The 19,759-nt window shown below is 43.0% G+C and overlaps 1 protein-coding gene across 2 annotated transcripts in view; it reads left to right on the forward strand.

The window, feature by feature from the left end:
- Nucleotides 1–19,759, forward strand: part of A2m (alpha-2-macroglobulin) — a 47,120-nt gene that overhangs the window by 10,747 nt on the left and 16,614 nt on the right. For both annotated transcript variants that reach the window (XM_041643326.1, XM_041643331.1), the window contains exons 12-23: nucleotides 1,490–1,651; nucleotides 2,804–3,031; nucleotides 3,450–3,513; nucleotides 4,679–4,821; nucleotides 5,394–5,543; nucleotides 8,742–8,909; nucleotides 9,511–9,589; nucleotides 10,785–10,911; nucleotides 14,104–14,332; nucleotides 15,220–15,346; nucleotides 15,876–15,997; nucleotides 16,449–16,500. In XM_041643326.1, the coding sequence (XP_041499260.1) occupies nucleotides 1,490–1,651; nucleotides 2,804–3,031; nucleotides 3,450–3,513; nucleotides 4,679–4,821; nucleotides 5,394–5,543; nucleotides 8,742–8,909; nucleotides 9,511–9,589; nucleotides 10,785–10,911; nucleotides 14,104–14,332; nucleotides 15,220–15,346; nucleotides 15,876–15,997; nucleotides 16,449–16,500 (1,651 nt within the window). The remainder of the gene's footprint in view (nucleotides 1–1,489; nucleotides 1,652–2,803; nucleotides 3,032–3,449; nucleotides 3,514–4,678; nucleotides 4,822–5,393; nucleotides 5,544–8,741; nucleotides 8,910–9,510; nucleotides 9,590–10,784; nucleotides 10,912–14,103; nucleotides 14,333–15,219; nucleotides 15,347–15,875; nucleotides 15,998–16,448; nucleotides 16,501–19,759) is intronic.

Raw genomic sequence — 19,759 nt, forward strand, 5'->3', positions numbered from 1 at the left:
ATTGTATAAATGTACCACATCTTCTGTATCCATTCTTCAGCTGGGGGGCAACTACATAATTTTAGACAGCCCTAAATATAGAGATAAAGCACTGGTTGAGGCTTCCACCCTTTCACAACGGCCCTTCTTGCAGACCTGTGACAACTTTCTGTTACTAGTTTTCTAGTGTAAGCAGATGTACAGATGAGCTTCGTGACTCCAGAAGTCTGAGGGGACCATTGTGCCCCACTCAGTGTGTACTGTGTATTGTGCAGAACATATTCGGAAACTGTAACCATTTCCTAAAATCCAAGTGTAGTCCATTTACAACTTATCCAAGGTCTAGTGCAGGGTTTCTAGTTTAATGCTGGGAAATTGCGATCTGTCACAGAACCCCTTAGCAAACGACAGGATAGTAAAGTTGGGCGCCATTCTTGGGCTTGCACATGAAACTACAGCTTCTTGATAAACCTAGAGTTTACTGGTAATTCGGAATACTGATACGTGCCAGCCTGTTTTGTTTTCTGCTACCAAATATACGAGGCAAGTGATATGCCCATTGCCTTGATCTCATCAGTATACACTGTTTGCATATGTATTGAAATTTCACATTGGATTTTATAAATAGATACTATGTGTTAATTAAAAATAAAAAACATTTCAAAGTGAGGCTGGAGAGACAGTTCAGCTGTTAAAAGCTAGGCTCACAACAGCAACAAAAAACTCAAAGTAGCTTATAGTTTAAAAGAAGTCATTAACTTTATAATATGGACTGGGTTGTTTCTTTTATCTATCTATCATCTATCTTTCTATCTATCTGTCTTGTCTATATATCTATCTGTCTTGTCTATCTATCATCTATATATCATCTATCTATCTATCTATCTATCTATCATCTTTCATCTATTTTTCTGAGTTCAGTATTAACAACAGCTAGGTTTTAAAATCTGATTTACTGCCAAGTGTACCTCCTCCATTTTACTTTTTGTCCTATGGAAGCACACCCTCATGTCTGCCCATTTTCCAGAAGGCTGACCATCTAGGATGAGAAGCAGGGGCATATGTAAGTCAACTGGAGAAGCACTCGGGACCTGTATTAGGATTCTTTGCTTGCATACACAATGGCACGCCGTGGCACTAAACCATAGGGAGTTATCCTGTCCTCCACAGGATGGGTATCTGAGGCTCAAATAACTTGACAAGTGGACTAAATTTTCTACCATCCTGTAACGCTTGCCTTCTAGAGATCCCTGTGTGTTGTGTGGCACATGCACTTTGAATGAGCCACAACAAATCTACTAAGCCACTCCTGTTTCTCCTTGTTGCTTCATCTCTCCTCAGACTTTCACTTTGCTTCCTGGGGTTCATTACTGCTCCCCGAGTATACATTAGTGGTGTATTTACCTAGCATCTGTCTCTTTTACCCCTTTGTCGCCCCTTGATGAGATCCACAACCCTGGGACTGTGTACATGTGACACCTAAGGATAGACATTTGCTTTGAATCTGCAGGTGCTCTTGGTAGATGGGAAAGGCACCCCTCTTCCTTCTGAAATGGTCTTCATTGAGGCAAATGAAGCTAACCATCACTCAAATGCTACCACTGATAAGAATGGCCTGGCGTGGTTCTCCATCAACACCGATGACATCCTGGGAACTTCCCTCTCTATCAGGGTGAGTGTGGGAAAGGGGTTGCTAATGGCATGCCTAAGTCATGACAACAAAAGTGCAACCTAAAGAGATGAAATCTCCAAATTGTGGTTTAGTCCTACGGAGCGAAAACAGCCCTAGAACTGGCAGACAATTTAAGAACAAGTTGTAATAGCTTTAATTAGAAAGCTATGATTAAGTATGGGTGCTGTGCTTTGTCAGATGGTGCATACACTGTGGAAAAATATTATTCCAGTTTCTCAAAAAAAAAAAGTACATTAAAATAAAAACAACTAGGGGTATCTCTAAAATTTAGCACTCTAGCTATTATGTACACTATTGTCCGCCCTGCTGCCCAGGTGCACGGCCATAGCTAATGGTAATGTAATGCATATTTCAAAAAGCTAAAAGAAAGTATTTTAATGTTTTTACCATAAAAAAATAATAAAATATTTCTTTTCTATGGTGTAGTCCTGGCTGTCCTGGAACTCACTCTGTTGAGCAGGCCGGCCTCAAACTCACAGAGATTCACCTGCCTCTGCCTCCCGAGTGCTGGTTTAGAAGTGTGCACTACCACCACTCAACTTTCTTTTAAATATTTTTTAATGTTTATGTCAACAAATAGGATATTCCATCTGAATTAGATGCTATGAAATTCAGAACTATAGAAGGCACTCATCACACACCTGAGATAGGCCTGGGAAGGATATCAGCTAACTCTCCAACTCAGCTCTAGGCAGTGTTTTTTTGCAGTCACGTCTCTCAAATCCCTAAGGTTACGCTATTTCATTTACTCATAAACCCAATTGGCACTGATTCCAAAGAAGCGGCGACTTTGAGAAACAGCTCCTGGTGTTTGCTCTCCCTGGCGAGGTCTTGTAGCTCCAGGGTCAGTCCGCATGGCAAAGCAGCAAAGGGACCTGCAAGCCAGCTAGTCACAAGACACTCAGCTCTCGGTACTCTCTTCCGATACATAAATACCAATCTCAGGGTGTTCTGTGGTGGAAAGTCACACCCGTGCCTCTGTACACAAGGCAGATAAAATAAGGGCTTCTCTGACTTCTACTAGAGGGAAAGACTTCTAGCTACGGTTAAGGAGGGTAGCAAACTTCCAGAGCATGGTGAGGACCATGGCATACCATCTGGTGGTATACCATTGTTTCTCTAATTCACTAGGCCAAGTATAAGGACAGCCTCGTGTGCTATGGATCCAGATGGTTGGCAGGAGAGCATGTGGAGGCATGGCACACGGCCAACGCAGTTTTCTCGCCCAACAAAAGCTTTGTACACCTGGGATCGGCGCCTGGTAAACTGTCCTGCCAGCAAACACTGAAGGTCCAGGCGCATTACACCCTCAATGGAGAGGGCGTACAGGAGCTAAAGGAGCTGGTCTTCTGCTACCTGGTGAGAAGGGAGGTTACTGAGTTACTGCCTACAGACGAAGCTCTCTGTGGACATCACGGCTTTCCCTTCCTTTGAAAGCTTACTGTTTTCATGTATATGTGTACCCGTGACTGTATGCATGTGTGTGGGTGCCTGTGGAAGCCAGAAAAGAACATCCAGTCCCCTACAGCTGGAGTTACAGGTGGTAGTGAGCTGCCCGGCATGGTACTGGGAGTGGAATCTGGGTCCTTTAGAAGAAGCCGCACAGCTTTTGACTGCTGAGCCGTCTTTCCAGCCCCTGGCTGCTTACTCTTGTTTCTTTCTAAAGTCTTACTTCTCATGGGGCTAATTACTTTCAGCAGGCTCAATAAGACAAGCCTGTAAATTGGAAGCTAGGTTAAGATCTCTGTTGAAAAGATGTTAATTTCCTGTTTTGCAGATAATGGCAAAGGGAGGCATTGCTCGATCGGGGACTCACACACTGCCCACGGACCAGGGAGACAGTGAGTATGGTATTATCTCCACAGTTACGCTCCATGCTGACCACCCAGCCTCATTGCCTGTCAGGGATGCTCCCAAAGGGTCTCTCCCCGATCAAGTCACTACATAGAGGAAGTCAGGGAGAAAGGCAATGTCCTTTTTGTCATTCTTGATCAAATAGTTTCTTTTTTTTCCAGTATATTTTGCTTGGGTTCCTTAAGCTGTTGATAGGGTCATGAGCATATTGTAGTTGTTTCAGAATTTCCAGCCAGAATTATTTGTGGGCTGTTATTTCAATGTGAAGGACATTCGAGAGCTGTATAAACTTCGAGTGCTTTCTACTTCGCAGGTTTTGTGCTAATCTCTCTCTCTCTCTCTCTCTCTCTCTCTCTCTCTCCACACACCTCTCTCTTTGCCTCCCTCCCTCCCCGCCGTGTGTGTGTGTGTGTGTGTGTGTGTGTGTGTGTGTGTTTCTCCCCTGAACTTAGTTTACCAAAGTTTAGTTGGGCATTTCTAGCATGTAATGGAACTCTGCTCAGGAAAAATAGAATAATAAACATCTGAAGGCTCCCCTGTTCTGATGACGTCTAAACACTGATTTACTAGAAATCTATGAGCAAGCACCTTTTCCATTTTGGTGCCAAAATGGAGGCGCTGCAACTGACACAAGAACATTTAATGCAGACACGACAGCATCCAAAGGCATCAAAGCCGGCTTCTGCAGGAGTGTAGGCTTCCTCCGCCGGAGAAAAGGACACCGCTATATGTTTCACAGAGGGAAAGAGGACATAAGTATAAATACAGTGTGTTAACCTCTCAGCATCGGGCCTCGTGACTTCCTTTCTCTCCTAACAGAGGGAACCAAGAATAAATGATGGTGAAGGCAAGACCTCCGCTCCCTTAGGTAGCATTTGAGGCTATGGTCTGCCAGCTAAAGCTCAAAAGTGATAAGAAAAAAATATATATGATTTATACAGGAGAGTGTATTTCATGGAACTCCTTCTCCAGAGCCAGGGTTCTACGAGGTAGCCATGTATTTGTCAAGTGGACTGTTGGTCATGTCCACTAATCTGAGCTGTCATTGGCTAGGCCAGGGGCTCGGACCAGCTCTGTACGACGAAGTGACTCTCATTTTCACTCTGAATGTGTCTAACCCATGGTTGCTGCCTCTCATTCTCTCTGCTCCAGAGAAAGGCTATTTCTCCATACTAATCCCAGTGGAGTCAGACCTGGCTCCTATAGCTCGATTGCTCCTTTATATCATTCTGCCTGGTGGCGAAGTCGTTGCAGATACTGTCAAATATGAGATTGGAAACTGTCTGGGCAATAAGGTGGGTGCTTCCTATAATCAAATTCTACATTTAGGACTCACAGTCCCTTTGCTAGCCGCTCTTTTATACATGTGTGGATTGTCCCAGCGATGTCCTACGAGGTCACAGCAGAGTCACATTAAGAATTCGTGTTATTGCATCATTTTCAAAATTCTCTGTGCGTATGGCCTAGCTCTCAATGCCTTCTTCCTCTCTGTGTGATGGGATATGAGGAAGCATGCAAGCAAATCTAAAAGCCACATGAAGCCTGAACAAAAACGTTTAGAGCGTTTTGCAGGCCACAAATCCAGAGTTCATGACCTTTCATTGTATATCTGAGATACAAGACTGACACGTCAAACCTGACCGTTTAGAAGAATCTGTAGAGACCATCACAATGGTCTAATCAATCTTGAGAATCAGAGCAAATTCCAAGGCACAACAAAGTCTTTCTCATGTAGGGTAACACCAACCACTGGGAAAACAACCAAAGTTGTTACATGCTGGAGGCGAGGAACACCTGGGAAATGTAAGTGACCCCGGGTGGAATATACAGAAATTGGTTTTCCTGAACTTTCTTTCCTCTATGCCAGGTGGACTTGAGCTTCAGTCCAAATGATGGCCTTCCGGCATCTCGTACCCTCCTCAAAGTCAAAGCTTCTCCTCAGTCCCTCTGTGCTCTACGAGCTGTGGACCAAAGTGTGCTGCTTGTGAAACCCGAGGCTGAGCTCTCCGCATCCTCGGTGAGTCCTTGTCAGCCTTGCAGATGAGAGACAACCGTGTGGTGTGAGGGCCTTGAAGCAAGGGGAAATACCCGAGCAATGTAAGACCTGCTGAAACTATGGTGAGGCTGTGGGAAGGGAAAGAATACGATCAAAATCTATTACAGGGAAGTCTCAAAGAGTAAATAAAAACATAAAGACAACTATAGTTCCCTATAGGTTAATAGTTTTGAAGTCTTTGGCAGGCCCCTTGCTCAGTGAGGAAGATGCTTGCACACAATCTCTCCTACTTCCTGTTTCCTCATCACTCCCAGCTTCTGCGAGTGAAACCAAAAACAACGCAAGTGTTTTGCTCAGTATATTCAAGCAGAAAACCAGTGTTTTGAAAATGTAAAAACACAATGCAAATTAGCCAGAAAGACACAAGATTCAGGTATCAAGAATCATTATCATGTCTTGCTCCAGATCATATGGCCATGTGAACCCTGCTAGGACTGCGCTGAGCCACTGCACTCAACAGTGTTGGGGAGCGCACAAAGCAGGCTGCAAAAGTTCTACAAGAGAGCTACAGATGTGTAAACTAAAAACGGATTACTTCTGACGGTAGAACCAGGAAGGTCATAATAAAGTATATTTGTGTAAAAAGAGAGCCGAGTGCCCGGAACCCATCTCTGCCAAATCAATGATATTTGTTTTCAAACTAGTTTTAGCACTGTGGGAAGCTGAATGAAGATCCTTACCTCATGAGGCGGGTCTGGGTGGTCTATGTGCCTACACTGGGGCGGCATAAGTGCAATAGTATTTCAGATTTCTGTTTTCATACGGATGGTGTTCACTAAAACAAGGGATGTCACAAAGTGAACATCATTATTGAAAAATATGTATTGATGAATAAAAAAACGAGAATATCAATCATCGGATGATAAGAGACATTGAGAAATAAAATACTTGAAAGCAGGACGTAACTAAAGGGTGCACCATTGCCTAGAGCCACTCACGGGGTGTAGTTGGCTCTACAGGAATATGTTCTTGCCGAAGTATTTATGGAAGCTTACAAAAGAAAATAATAGATTTTTACTTCAATAATAATGTAAGTATAGTGTTGAGAAGGCCCAGAAAGTAAAGGAACTTGCTGCCGGGTCTGACAATTTGTGTTCAATCCCCAAGCTCACATGGTGGAAGGACAGAATCACGCCTACAGGCTGCTCTCTGCCTTCCACGCCGACACAGATACAGACACTGACAAACACGGACACATACATATACTTTAAAAAGGACCTTTAATCTTAGCACTCGGGAGACAGAGCCAGGAGGATCTCTGTGAGTTCAAGGTCAGCCTGGTCTACACAGCAAATTCCGGGACAACCAAGACTATATAGAGAGACCCTGTCCCAAACAAACAAGCAAGCAAACAAGATTTTATTTATTTATTTATTTATTTATTTTTGATGTCAAATATATTTATTTGTACAAACTTATCATATGGTATGAGCCTGACATATTTATTTCATTTTATTCCATCTCAAGGAATTTATATTTCACAAATTTGATGTTTCTGTGCTTAGTTTGGTGATTGTGATTAAGAAATTCTGGCAGAGATATTAACCAAAGTAAAAACAAGTGAACTAATTAACCATTTTAACTTACTGATATACTTAAGATTATAATTATGTCAAATTTCTCAAATTTTATGGATCCATTTAAAGCATTTCTAGGTAATATTCTAATGTTATTTTGTTCCATTCGTCAAATGGTTTATTCTGAACGATCTATAACAATTGAGAAAAAGGCAAACAAGATTTTAAAAAGGAAGTAGAAGTAGAAGAAAATATAACTTCTTGGTCTTTAATTTTTACTTTATGTCATTGCTGTATGTTTATGACATGTGTGGATGTGTGAATGCTACAGAGTGGATCACAGGTCGAGAACAACTTTCACGTGTCAACTCTGTCCTTGTGCAGTGTGCTCTGGGGACTGAACTCGGGTCCTCGGGCTTGTGTGGCAGACACACCCGCTGAACCATCTCATCAGCCCACGCTGCTTGGGCTTTTCAAGTCGTATTTTAATAGAAAGTGTTAAAATATATTTTTAAAGGACGTGTTAAGTGCATGTCAATAAGCAGAACAATAGCCCTGGTTTGTGTATGTGTGATGTGATTTTTATGCTTGTCAGAGCTCTGAAAGCCCGGCAGCACTGATGGACACAGAGTAGACAGCTAGTGCTTCCATAGTCGTGAAGAGGGAGCGTTTGGGCCTTTGTAACAGGACATGAGCTCCTTTCAAGCCTTTGTTAGTATTTTACTAATAAAACAGTTTTACCTGGTGGGTCGTCCACTGAGCATGCTCTCAACACCTGCTGTGTTCTCGGGCTGTATAAGTGCTGGGACCTGGTTGGGAGCTATGAAAAATCAGATATTTGTGCCGGGCGGTGGTGGCGCACGCCTTTAATCCCAGTACTTGGGAGGCAGAGGCAGGTGGATCTCTGTGAGTTCGAGGCCAGCCTGGTCTACAAGAGCTAGTTCCAGGACAGGAACCAAAAAGCTACGGAGAAACCCTGTCTCAAAAGCCAAAAAAAAAAAAAAAAAAAAAAGAAAAATCAGATATTTGTGTCCTACAGAATTTACATTCTCGTAACTGAAATGGACCATCTATGTTTGGGAGAAAATCAAAGCAAGGGCGGAAAGTTGCGGGGGCGGGCTGGGGGCGGAGTTTGTGAGGATCACCACACACTCCCAGTCCAGTCTTTCCCGGCCATGGCCATGGTCTCTTCTCCTTGAAAGCACATCCATGCCTCTCCTAGCACTGGGTGTTTGTTTTACTCCTCTCCCCTGAATGGATTGAAGGCGTTGTGTCCAGAAGGTCAGAGGTCAGCCCCAGAAGGTCAGAGGTCAGCCCGTAGGGACTGCATGATGCCCTGGAGCATTTTGTCTCTGTTCCCTCCCACATGGAGGAGTCTACAGTACTTGCTCTGTCTTGTACAGGTGCCCTTCATTCTATGCAGAGTTTCTTGCTAACTGCAAGGTGGCGACAGAAATGTCACTTCATTCCTTCTTCCCAAAATATAGTGCCACCCACAGCACAACTGTGCCTCTCCATTATTAAGGCATATCTCAGGGCTCAAGGGGAGGGAAAGTTGGTACTGATGCTCTTGGTTCTGTGTTTTGTTTTGTTTTAATAAAAAGCCACATCAAGCTAGCCCTACCTGCTTGCGTTTCTGCAGATTTATGATCTGCTCCCAGTGAAAGACCTCACCGGCTACCCTGAGGGTGCGAATCTGGAGGAAGAAGACAGCAAAGACTGTATCAAGCATAGCAATGTCTACATTAACGGCATCCTGTATTCCCCGGTGCTGAATACTAATGAGGAGGACATGTATGGCTTCCTAAAGGTAAGCTCCTTACCTTAGAGACAGCTCTGAAGGCTCTGAAAGTATCCTGTGTGGAAATGTGTCTTCTTGTCACTGTTGGAACTAACAGAATAAAGGAGCCAAGTATCATCTCCGAGCCCACCAACAGGAGCAGATCTGCTAAATGCAGTGACTTCAGGACCAATTTTTTTTTTTTTTTTTTTTGGATTTTTCGAGACAGGGTTTCTCCGTAGCTTTTGGTTCCTGTCCTGGAACTAGCTCTTGTAGACCAGGCTGGCCTCGAACTCAGAGATCCGCCTGCCTCCACCTCCCGAGTGCTGGGATTAAAGGCGTGCGCCACCACCGCCCGGCTTCAGGACCAATTTTAATGACTAATAATGCTTTCTTTTATTGAAATTTATTGTTTTGTGATATGTCTAAGTATCATGTATAAAATCATGACTGCCAGGGGAGTTTAAGGGACAAAATTAACACCTCGAGCGTGTTAACATTTCCACAAGCGTGCTAATGTTCCCACAAGTGTGCTAATGTTCCTGCTTTAAATACACACACGAGAATTTTACTTCAGATGGAAGGACGTGTGCATGGCTGTGCACTGATCAGCTGATCATCTCCTTTGTAGGACATGGGGTTGAAGGTATTCACCAACTCAGATATCCGTAAACCCAAGGTCTGTGGATGGTCCGGAAACAGCAGAGGAGGTTAGTGCCGAAAACACTGAACCAAACGACATAAATTTTTAAAAACAAAACGTGATCAAAATTTACACAAGACTTGATTCGGATGTATGAAGTCCATTGCATAATGTTCAACGATATTAGCTCAAGACTGATACTGTCACCCCTCTGCCAAGTGCAGAGCATGGGAAGCCGACTGTCGCCAGCGGCCTAAGAGAGGTGCAGATCCAACGCAGGCACACAGTAAAGAAAGGAAGGGCTCTGAGGAGCCAGGAAATCTGTCTGTCTTTGCCGATAGAGATGAGGGGGCGGAAGGAAAAGGGATGGTGCCCAGGAGCCCAACAAGCAGGCTCCCTTCTCCCAGTCAAGCAAAGACGTTGCTCAATGGCCCTAAAGTATCAGTGAAGACTCTTCACCGTGCTGGGGGATGTCAGCTGGGTCTTTGCTGAGTCACAGTGGAAAGCATGGGTTTAGTATTAAATTGCTAACTAGTGACTGGCCGTGTTAAGTATGGAGAAAAGGAAAAGTCTAGGGAAACATTCCATGAGAATTCCTTTTCTGTGTGACGTTACTACAGAGAATCAGATGTCTTTATTTATGAATTGTAGACTCCGTTATTATTAGGATTTATAGGCAATATAGATGTATGATCTGCCCATGTATCTACTGTCTATCAGTATGTCCATCTACATACATTTCTCTGAAGGGAATGGCTGTCGTGTTCACGGTATGGGAGAGCTGACTGACATTCGGACTCACCATGGAGTGCAGAGCTTTTCTAGCCCTGCTTCCTCCATTGCTGTAAACTCTTTCTCAAAACTGCTACCATATCTTTTTAATTTGCTTTCACAGACGAACATGTTAATGGTAACCTAGGCTACTGCCCACCCCACCCCCCCTTCACCCCCCCCAGAACCCTAGGTCTCTTCATGGGGCACAATGGGCAGTAGCTTCCTGGGATTGCACAAGGCCCTCCCTCCCTTTTGTATACAATCCAAGACTTTCTGCCACTCTTCTTTTATTCCGTGCTTGGGATTTTCTTCCCCTGGTTCAGTTTGTTCTAATGCCTCAGAATTCAGATGAAATGCCACTTCCTCCAAGAAGCCCTCCTGATTGTCCATGTGTCCTTCCCGATCTTTCTGTGGAGGTGCCTTGGTAACACAACATCTCCTGACCTCACTCTTGGCATTTATTGCCCCTGTCTCCTCTCCTACCACAGGACCAGTTGCGTACCAACTCTCAAGCCAAAGCCCCAAGGAGGATTTCCTAAAGGCTTCTGAGTCTCCCAAGGAGATTATACGGAAATACTTCCCTGAGACATGGATCTGGGACTTGGTGGTCTTGGAGTAAGTAACTTATTTTTTATGTAAGATGCAGAAATATAGATCCACGACAGTTTTTCAGCTGTAGTGGGTTTTCCCTTCTTAATGTATCTATTGAGGACTGAGTAACACGTGTCTCACTTTCACTATGGCGGCATCCCTGTGGTTGAGCGCTGTAGAAGCCTCCTATGTTAAATTGATTTCTAAGTATTTATTTTATCATAAATGGGATCATTGTCTTATTTTCCAGATAGCTTGTTACTGGTCTGGAAGTGCAAACATACTTTCATATATTGATTTTGTACCAAACAGCATCGTTGAGTTTATTGATTAGTTTTTTTTTGTTTTTGTTTTTGTTTTTTTTTTTAATGAACATTTGAGACTTTCTTCATTTGGGACGAGCTAATCTGTAAGCAGGAATGATCTTCGTCGTCTCCAGCTTGGATACTCTTGACTTCTCTTCCCCCTCTAATGGATTATTCTCGACAGTGCTCCGTTGAACAAGAGTGGGAATGGGCTCCTAGTCTTGTGCTGGGTATTATAGGTGGAGCTTTCAGGTTTGCTCCACTGGGTACAGTGTTTGGGGTTCTCAAAGCAGTCTGTGTTACCTGGAGAGAATTTCTTTCTGGACCATCAGGAAGGGATGCTGGCTTTTTGCTCTGTACCTGTTAAGATAATCACATGGGCTCTACTCTCTCATCAGCTAATGTGGTGTGCCGCACTGATGGCACTGTGTCTCATTCAGTGCCCACCGCGTCATCTCTTTAATGTCCCATCGGGCTCAGTCAGCTATTATTCTATTAGGGATTGTGTTATGGTTTTCTGTCTCTTTAAGAAACAAGCCACGCCCACTCCCTCCCCCATCTGCTGAGGCAGGCTGATCTTCAGCTTCCAGCCTGAGCTTGCTCTCTTTTTCATCTTCCTCTCGGAGAGGCAGCTTCGCTTCTTCCTCTCTCCCCACTTCTCCACTCCCCCTTCTCTGTCTCTGTCTCTTTCTCCTCTTCTCTCTCTCTCTCTCCCCCTCCTTCTCCCTTCCCCCTTCATAACTCCCTGAATAAATATTCAACCTCACCCTGCATGTCGTGTCTATCCATGTCTCTGTCTTCTGCCCGCCCGCCATGTGTCTCCCTGCCTGGAACCAGCCACTGCTCAGGGACCAGCAGCTGTCTCTGCCTGGAACTGGCTGCTCTCAGGGCCCGCTGCCTGCCACCACATGGCCTGCCGCCACCATTTGGGACCTACAGCATTTCTGTTGCCTACTGCCGTCGGGGATCTTGAAGCATTTTTTAAATAAATATAAAAGATTGTGTCTTGGTTTATTTAAGATATTGGCTTAAAGACTGATTTTCTTGTGGGGGTCTCATCCAGCTTGGCTATCTGATTGAGGTTGGTCTCTATTGCCATTTTTGAATGTCTTTAAAAGGCTGATATTAATTCTTCCCTAAATTAGGGCAATTGAGGAATAAAGCAATCTCGTTAGAAAAGATACACAAAATTATTTTGTGCTTTTTAACATTGTTGAGACTTGTTTCTTGACCCAGCCTGTGACCTACCCTGGAGAGTACCTACTGTGTGCCTGTTATTTTCTCTGAAAGTTCTAGATAGGTCTGTTTGGTTGATTGTTTTTTAAGTTTATTATTGCTTCATGGGATCTGTCTGCATATTGTGGCTGAACGTGAGATATTGGGATCTCCCAGTCAGCCAAGCCAGAGATTCTAGATGCTTCTCGGATCTTTGTGCTTGTTCGCACCACCTACTTGTCATTGTGGTCACCAGAAACTTAGCAGTTGCCAAGATCTGTCAGCTCCTCGAGACAGATGAGATGGAAACTGACCCACTGAGACATGGTTAGAAATCGTTTGCATGTTAACTGTTTGTCCAAATCCTTTGTTCCTCTTGGAGAGCCCAGGAACTGGGTTCACACCGTGCAAAGCCGAGGAGAGGGTCTGTGACAATGGCTCCACTCTTGTTCATATTGCACATATTTTTGTTCATCCTTTCAGTCCCTATATCCAGGGGCCAACCTTGTCCTCTTGCTTCCAGAGACAGGCGAGCTGGTTGGGACACTTTGCTCTATGTCTGGAACCATTCAGAACAGCAGAAGGAGCAGTAGAAAAGGCCCATGCAGCTGTTTGAGTTCCCAGAAGACTATGAGTTCATTAAAGTCCTGATCCCTGGAGAAAACACTGTCAATGAGTGTGGCTAAAGTTATTCCAGGCCACAACTAGGAGCTGGATGCTTGTCACCTGCTCTCTTTGTGCTGAGCCCTGGGAGAAAGGCACTGGTCAAAAGCACACATCCATGTCACCTTTTCTCTTTGTTCTCCATGGAGTCAGAGATCTTGAGAATGCAAGCATCACTCCTTTCCTGAGATGGGTGATTTAGGAGGCAGACCAGACCTGTGGAGAGAACTACAAAAGCTGAGATGCCTGATGCATTGACAAATTCCTTCCAGGAAAAGCCAGGAACTAATTTTGGCACCGAAGCAAAACCCTGGGGTAGAGTAATAGGAAATGCCCACCTTTCTACCAGTGCTTTTCTCAGTCTTCTGGGAGACCTCCCCTTCTCTACAGTGGGCTAATGAGTCCAACTCTCAGAGAGCAGTGAGGCTAAATGAGTCTCTTCTAGGAGAAACTAAAAACTCTTACCTCATTTTTCAGCTCCCAACTGTAAGTTCCATCCCTGTTTCGGGGAGAAGTTACCGTGTTACCTGTGTCTTTTGAGTCAGAAGCAAGACTTTCTAGAAGATTTAAATTATAAGATTCTAAAAATATGAGCATAAAGATCAAATGTAAGCAAGTACCGTACATATTAAAACCAATCTGCTCCATTACTGATAAGCAAGAAAAGTCAAGCTTAGAATATTTCTGGCCAAACAAACACAGTAGTGGCAGAAGGGAGATCTGTAGACCCACACGAGTGGGATCAGGTTTTATAACAGAAATTGAGAAAAATATCGATTCCATGCACAGTTTATAACTATGTTTTTCTGGAAGAGATTAGATCTAGTTATCAGGAGATAATTGTAAAATGGACTTAATTGAAGACAGAAGACAATCTCATCATTTCCCCACAGGAAGTCTTGGCTTTGCTCTTCAATTACCAATATTTCTATTGAGCGCATTTAAGTTATGGCCACAGAATAATTTACAGGGCTCTCTGTCTAAAGGGGATTTATTTAGCTGCTCACCTCCTTCATATCCTCCCCCCCCCCAGCTCAACAGGAAGAACTGAAAAGGAGCTGACGGCCCCTGACACCATCACTGAATGGAAGGCCGGAGCCCTCTGCCTGTCCAATGACACTGGACTTGGCCTCTCTCCTGTGGTGTCTTTCCAAGCCTTCCAGCCCTTCTTCGTGGAGCTCACGATGCCCTACTCTGTGATCCGTGGAGAAGCCTTCACACTCAAGGCCACCGTGCTGAACTACCTCCAAAAGTGCATCCGGGTAGAGATTTATTTTCTCAATTAAGCACAAGCAGATTTTTAAAAAGTTGCATTGTTTTGTTTTGCTTTTGTTTGTTTTTGTTTTGTGTTTTGAGACAGGGTTTCACTGTGTCGCTTTGATGCCTGTCCTGGAACTTGCTCTGTAAACTAGGTTGGCCTTGAACTCACAGAGATCCACCTGCCTTTGCCTCCCAAGTGCAGGGATTAAAGGCATGCGCCACCTGGCTGAAAGTTGTATTCTTAGAAATACCAAAAAGTTAAAAAAAAAAAAAAAAGTAAACCTATGTCTTGTCTACAAATATGGTCAATAGAAAAAAACTATCATGCATGTATTCATAGGTTATGAAAATGGATATCTCTAAGAATCAACCGACAAAGACAAGTTTCTGACATTGATCACAATCCTTTAAGGTCAAGTCGTTTGTACAATAGAAAGATTTCTGACCCCAGCAAGCATCGCCCTACCCCGTCTCGTGTTTTAGTTTGTGCCCTCAGCTTCTGTCTTCTCACGTGTTAGTTCTTAGTGCACTCATTATACATGGTTTCATTTAAAAAGCTGTTTTGTACATCTTGCCTCAGCCCAAACCAGAACTACTTAAAGACTTTTATGTAGTGACTGAGCTGGGGAGTAGTCATGCAGGAGTCCCAGAAAAAGCCCTCCCCGAGGCAATAGCCCTTCGTTATCTTTCTTCCGGCTCCACCACTTATAAGACCAAGCAATCCTCCAAGGGCTGAGGTTCATCTGTGAGGTGTTAATGAAGGCAGCACAGCCCTGTGTCTTCATCTGCCTCGTTGATGTCAGGCGACATGAAGTCTAACCACCTTCAAGTATGCTTCGGTTTAAACTTGGTCTCCCTGTCTTTAATTTTGCTTCTTGTGTGTTTCCAGGTTGTTGTGCAGCTGGAGGCGTCTCCTGATTTCCTAACTGCCCCGATGGAGAAGGAGCAAACGTCTCACTGCATCTGTTTGAAGGAGCGTCACACTGTGTCCTGGGTAATAACTCCAAAGTCATTAGGTGAGCCAAGGAGTCCCAGAGGATCGGAGTCACAGGGGAAGCCGTGTTCCTTTTCCCAGACAAAGACCCCCAGACAGGAGGACTGATTTTCTTTGACTTGCATTCCAGAATGCCAAACACTGTCAGGTTTACTGGTGCACACCTTCAGGCCAGCCCTTAAGAAGGCTGAGACAGGGTCAACCATGTGTTCAGGCCAACCAGGATCAATCAGGAGTTTAAAGACAGTCAGGGTCATTCATGACTTCAAGGCCAGTCAGGGTCAATCATGAGTTCAAGGCCAGTCTTGCCCACACCACAAATAAAATAAAACACCAACCACAGCAAAAAGAAGTCTTTTCTTGTAAGATAAGGGTGTAAGGGACCCTCAGTTCCTCACCTCTAGTGCCACTGGCCTCTAGTAAATGTTGCTTCCATTTCAGGTGCTGTGTTTTTACTAATCTGAAGCAAACCCTTGCAAATTCTGAGCTTGATAGCATGGAGGAAGGGGGAATGTACTCATCTCTACTTGGCTTTTTTTTTTTCCTGCAAGGAAATGTGAATTTCACTGTGAGTGCAGAGGCTCTCAACTCTCAGAAGCGTTGTGGGAATGAGGTACCAGTGGTCCCTGAACGTGGAAAGAAAGACACAATCATCAAGTCCCTGTTGGTTGAAGTAAGCAAACCTGCCTCCCTGAGAGAACACATTGAGTCACAAGAGAGTGGAATCAGTTAGGGGTCTGACTATTTTTAGGGTTTCAACTCTTCAACTCTTCAATTTCTTCTTCTAATGTTAAATAATGCACAGTGCATAATAAGGTTCATAATAGCATAAATATGTAGCTACTATAATAACATTAATATATGTATGTTTCACAATATTTTCATCTCTCTATTCATCACCCATTCATCCATTTATCTGTCTACTTATCATCTATCATCATAATTTTCTCTCTTTAATTAATTGCATTAATCTTCACATATATATATATATATATATATATATATATATATTGCATAAATCCTTTCCTTAACTGTAAGGAGCTCTGTCCTGAAACAACAACACACAGATCCCTAAGATCAATGCATTTTATCTTAACTTTTCTTTTTTTTTTTTTTACCTACAGCCTGAAGGTCTAGAGAATGAAGTGGCATTCAACAGTTTGCATTGTCCAACCGGTAAAGCCTTAACCACTATAGCTAAGCTCACTTTGACTAAGACTTGTATAACATTGGAAATTCAAAGATTTTTTTTCACATTTTCCGTGTGATAAAACCTAAAGTGTCACCAGTATGTGTGACAGATGAGCTAGAAAGTAGTTCCTAAAGAGGTCAGGGTGTGTTGGTGAGTGCCCATAATCCCAGCACTTGGGATGCCAAGGCAGGGAATCCAAAACAAACAAACAAAAACATCCATCCTAAACTGTTGAAATATGGAGCGGGGGGCTGTGTCCCGCCACCCGGCTAGCTTTACCCAAAATAATTATACAGAAACTGTATTCTTTTAAACACTGCCTGACCCATTAGTTTCAGTTTCTTATTGGCTAGCTCTTACATATTGATCTCACCCATTTCTATTAATCTGTGTAGCCCACGAGCTGGCTTACCAGGAAAAATCTTAACCTGCGTCTGTCTGGAGTGGGAGAATCATGGCGACTCCCTGACTCAGCTTCTTTCTCCCAGCATTCCGTTCTGTTTACTCCGCCTACCTAAGGGCTGGCCTATCAAATGGGTCTAGGCAGTTTCTTTATTAATAAGAAATCACTCCCACATCATTTCCCCTTTTTCTGTTTAAACAAAAAAGAAAGGCTTTAACTTTAACATAGTAAAATTACATATAGCAAAACAGTTATCAAGCAAGAATTACAGTTACAATATTTATATCTATTTTATCTTTTATCATAACTAAGGAAAACAATAACTATCTATTCATTCTTCAACTCCATCAAAGACTCCAGAAGGATATAATATTACCTAAGTAAACAAGAAATAAGAAAACTCTAGAAATGACAGAGACATCTCACTGCCTGGACAGTCGCCCAAAGTTCCTTTGTACGGTTGGGGCATCCATCTTCAGCCTTCAGGCCCATAATATCCAGCAGACATTTCCATGAAGCAGGAAATTTCAAAGACAGTTCAGTCACTATCTGCTGTGTCCTGTAGAATGTCTCGCAGACTCTTTCATGAGTCATGAACCCCAAAAGACCATATCACCTTTAGGCAAGTTCAGCAGTCCTCTCTCTGCGGGTTCTCTGTGTCCATTTTATGCAACAGTCCAGGCAAGAGCAGTTTCTTGCCCAAATGGCTATCCAACTCCATAAGGATCCTCTTTGATGTCCATCTTCCTCTCGAAGTAGATTGGTGCCGCCAGGAGCAGATATGTCTCATTGTCATGAAAAGTCCTAAGTTATTAAAATATTTTAAATGCCATATTCTGCAGCCTTTGAGAGATATGAAGAATGCTTATCTGAAATATATCTCTATATATCTAGAAAATCTAAGTAACATGACTACAAACTTGACTATTATGATTATCCATCAACAACCTATATTTCCTAATTATACATTACATTTTAAAAATGAACTACACAATCACACCTTATTCAAGATCAAAAATACATATACATATAACAAAATTGACCTTAAAATCCATACAAATTATTCATACCTATATCATATCCCCCTTTAAATGTAAAAGAACATTTATAAACAATATTTTGGAAACATGGGCGCAGTTTTTTCTCTCCAAACTGCTTTCTGCTGAATGGGGGCGTCGTTAATTAGGTCTTTTATGGTATAACCTGTGTGCTAGTTTCATCTCAGTTGGCAGTTGAGCGAAGCAATTTTCTGAAGATGTTCACAACAACCTTTCAGGAGGGCGTGGTCTATCATACCAAATTGTAATAGAAGAAATCCACAGGGTTTGGTCCTCTGTGAAAACAAAAGAAGACCCTCTCCAAAGCATCATATTCTTAAACCCAAATTTTGAAATCGTAATACCCTTATATCCATTCTGGTTTAGCTTAGCAGCCCATGTAATGAAATGTCTCTCTGTACTTAGCTCCTTTACAGTCAAAAATTTTAAAGAAAGCACAATGTACATAATCCAGACTCTCTGTGAATTTTCCATTTTTACGTGGCTTATTTTTTTTTATTTCTTTTAATCTCTTAACTATCTGTACTCTGTCTCTTTAAAGACTTTACCTTTTTTTTTTAAACCATTAACTTTATTCTCTATATTCTTTTCTTCTCTCTCTCAAGCCTACGTACATTTATCCAACAGTGTGGTATTTTATGTCTGAATCTGTTTTATTGTGAATCTCTAACATTTTTTTACTATCCAGGAGCATTTTTTAAAATGTTAAGCAGTTCTTAAAAACTTAAGTTGCACCATGTACAGGTAATACGGTACCGCCTGTGTCCTGCCCAGTTGAAACCTTAAATGCGCTGTTTTTATGGTAATTACGGTAGTTCCTACCTGAGACCAGCACAGTTCAGCATGGCAGAGCTGAGCCAAGCCGCTCCTGCGTCAGAGCCATTTGGTGCCCCTGAGCCACACACAGTTCCAGGCACACAGCAGTCCACATTGCCATCAAGCAAGCCATAGAGCTTTACTCCAAATGCTCCATTCAAAAGCTCTGTCTCCCACAGGAGCCAGACAGAGATCGCAATGGCAGTACAGCCCAGAAAGCCGGCATTTTAAAACAGCCAGTTTTTTCCTGCTGCTGAGTCAGGACAATTTCTTTGCGGCACGCAACCCACAAACAGCAAAAAGCTATCTTTTCCTTATTTTTAAGCCTTCTCAGGTTTTTAAGTGGATTTAGCCCCACGTTGGGCGCCATTCTGTTGAAATATGGAGCGGGGGGCTGTGTCCCGCCACCCGGCTAGCTTTACCCAAAATAATTATACAGAAACTGTATTCTTTTAAACACTGCCTGACCCATTAGTTTCAGTTTCTTATTGGCTAGCTCTTACATATTGATCTAACCCATTTCTATTAATCTGTGTAGCCCACGAGCTGGCTTACCAGGAAAAATCTTAACCTGCGTCTGTCTGGAGTGGGAGAATCATGGCGACTCCCTGACTCAGCTTCTTTCTCCCAGCATTCCGTTCTGTTTACTCCGCCTACCTAAGGGCTGGCCTATCAAATGGGTCTAGGCAGTTTCTTTATTAATAAGAAATCACTCCCACATCACTAAACAAAGAATGCTTCCTAAAAGACAAGGAGGCAGTTCTTCTTGTGTTCAGACTACTATCTGGTTCTCTTGGCGCTCATTTTTGAAGACTCTCCTTTTCTCACTCTGTTCTGTGCTCTTCATTGAAAGTTGTCTATACACATGTGGATTCACTTCTCATGTCTCTATACTTTTACGGCGGTCTATGTATAGTTTAATGCAAATATCATGTGATTTTAATAACGTCAGTTTTGTAATGTACT

This window comes from Microtus oregoni, unplaced genomic scaffold, assembly GCF_018167655.1.
Source record: "Microtus oregoni isolate MIOR12 unplaced genomic scaffold, Mior012 000002F_ref0000024, whole genome shotgun sequence".
NCBI lineage: Eukaryota > Metazoa > Chordata > Mammalia > Rodentia > Cricetidae > Microtus > Microtus oregoni.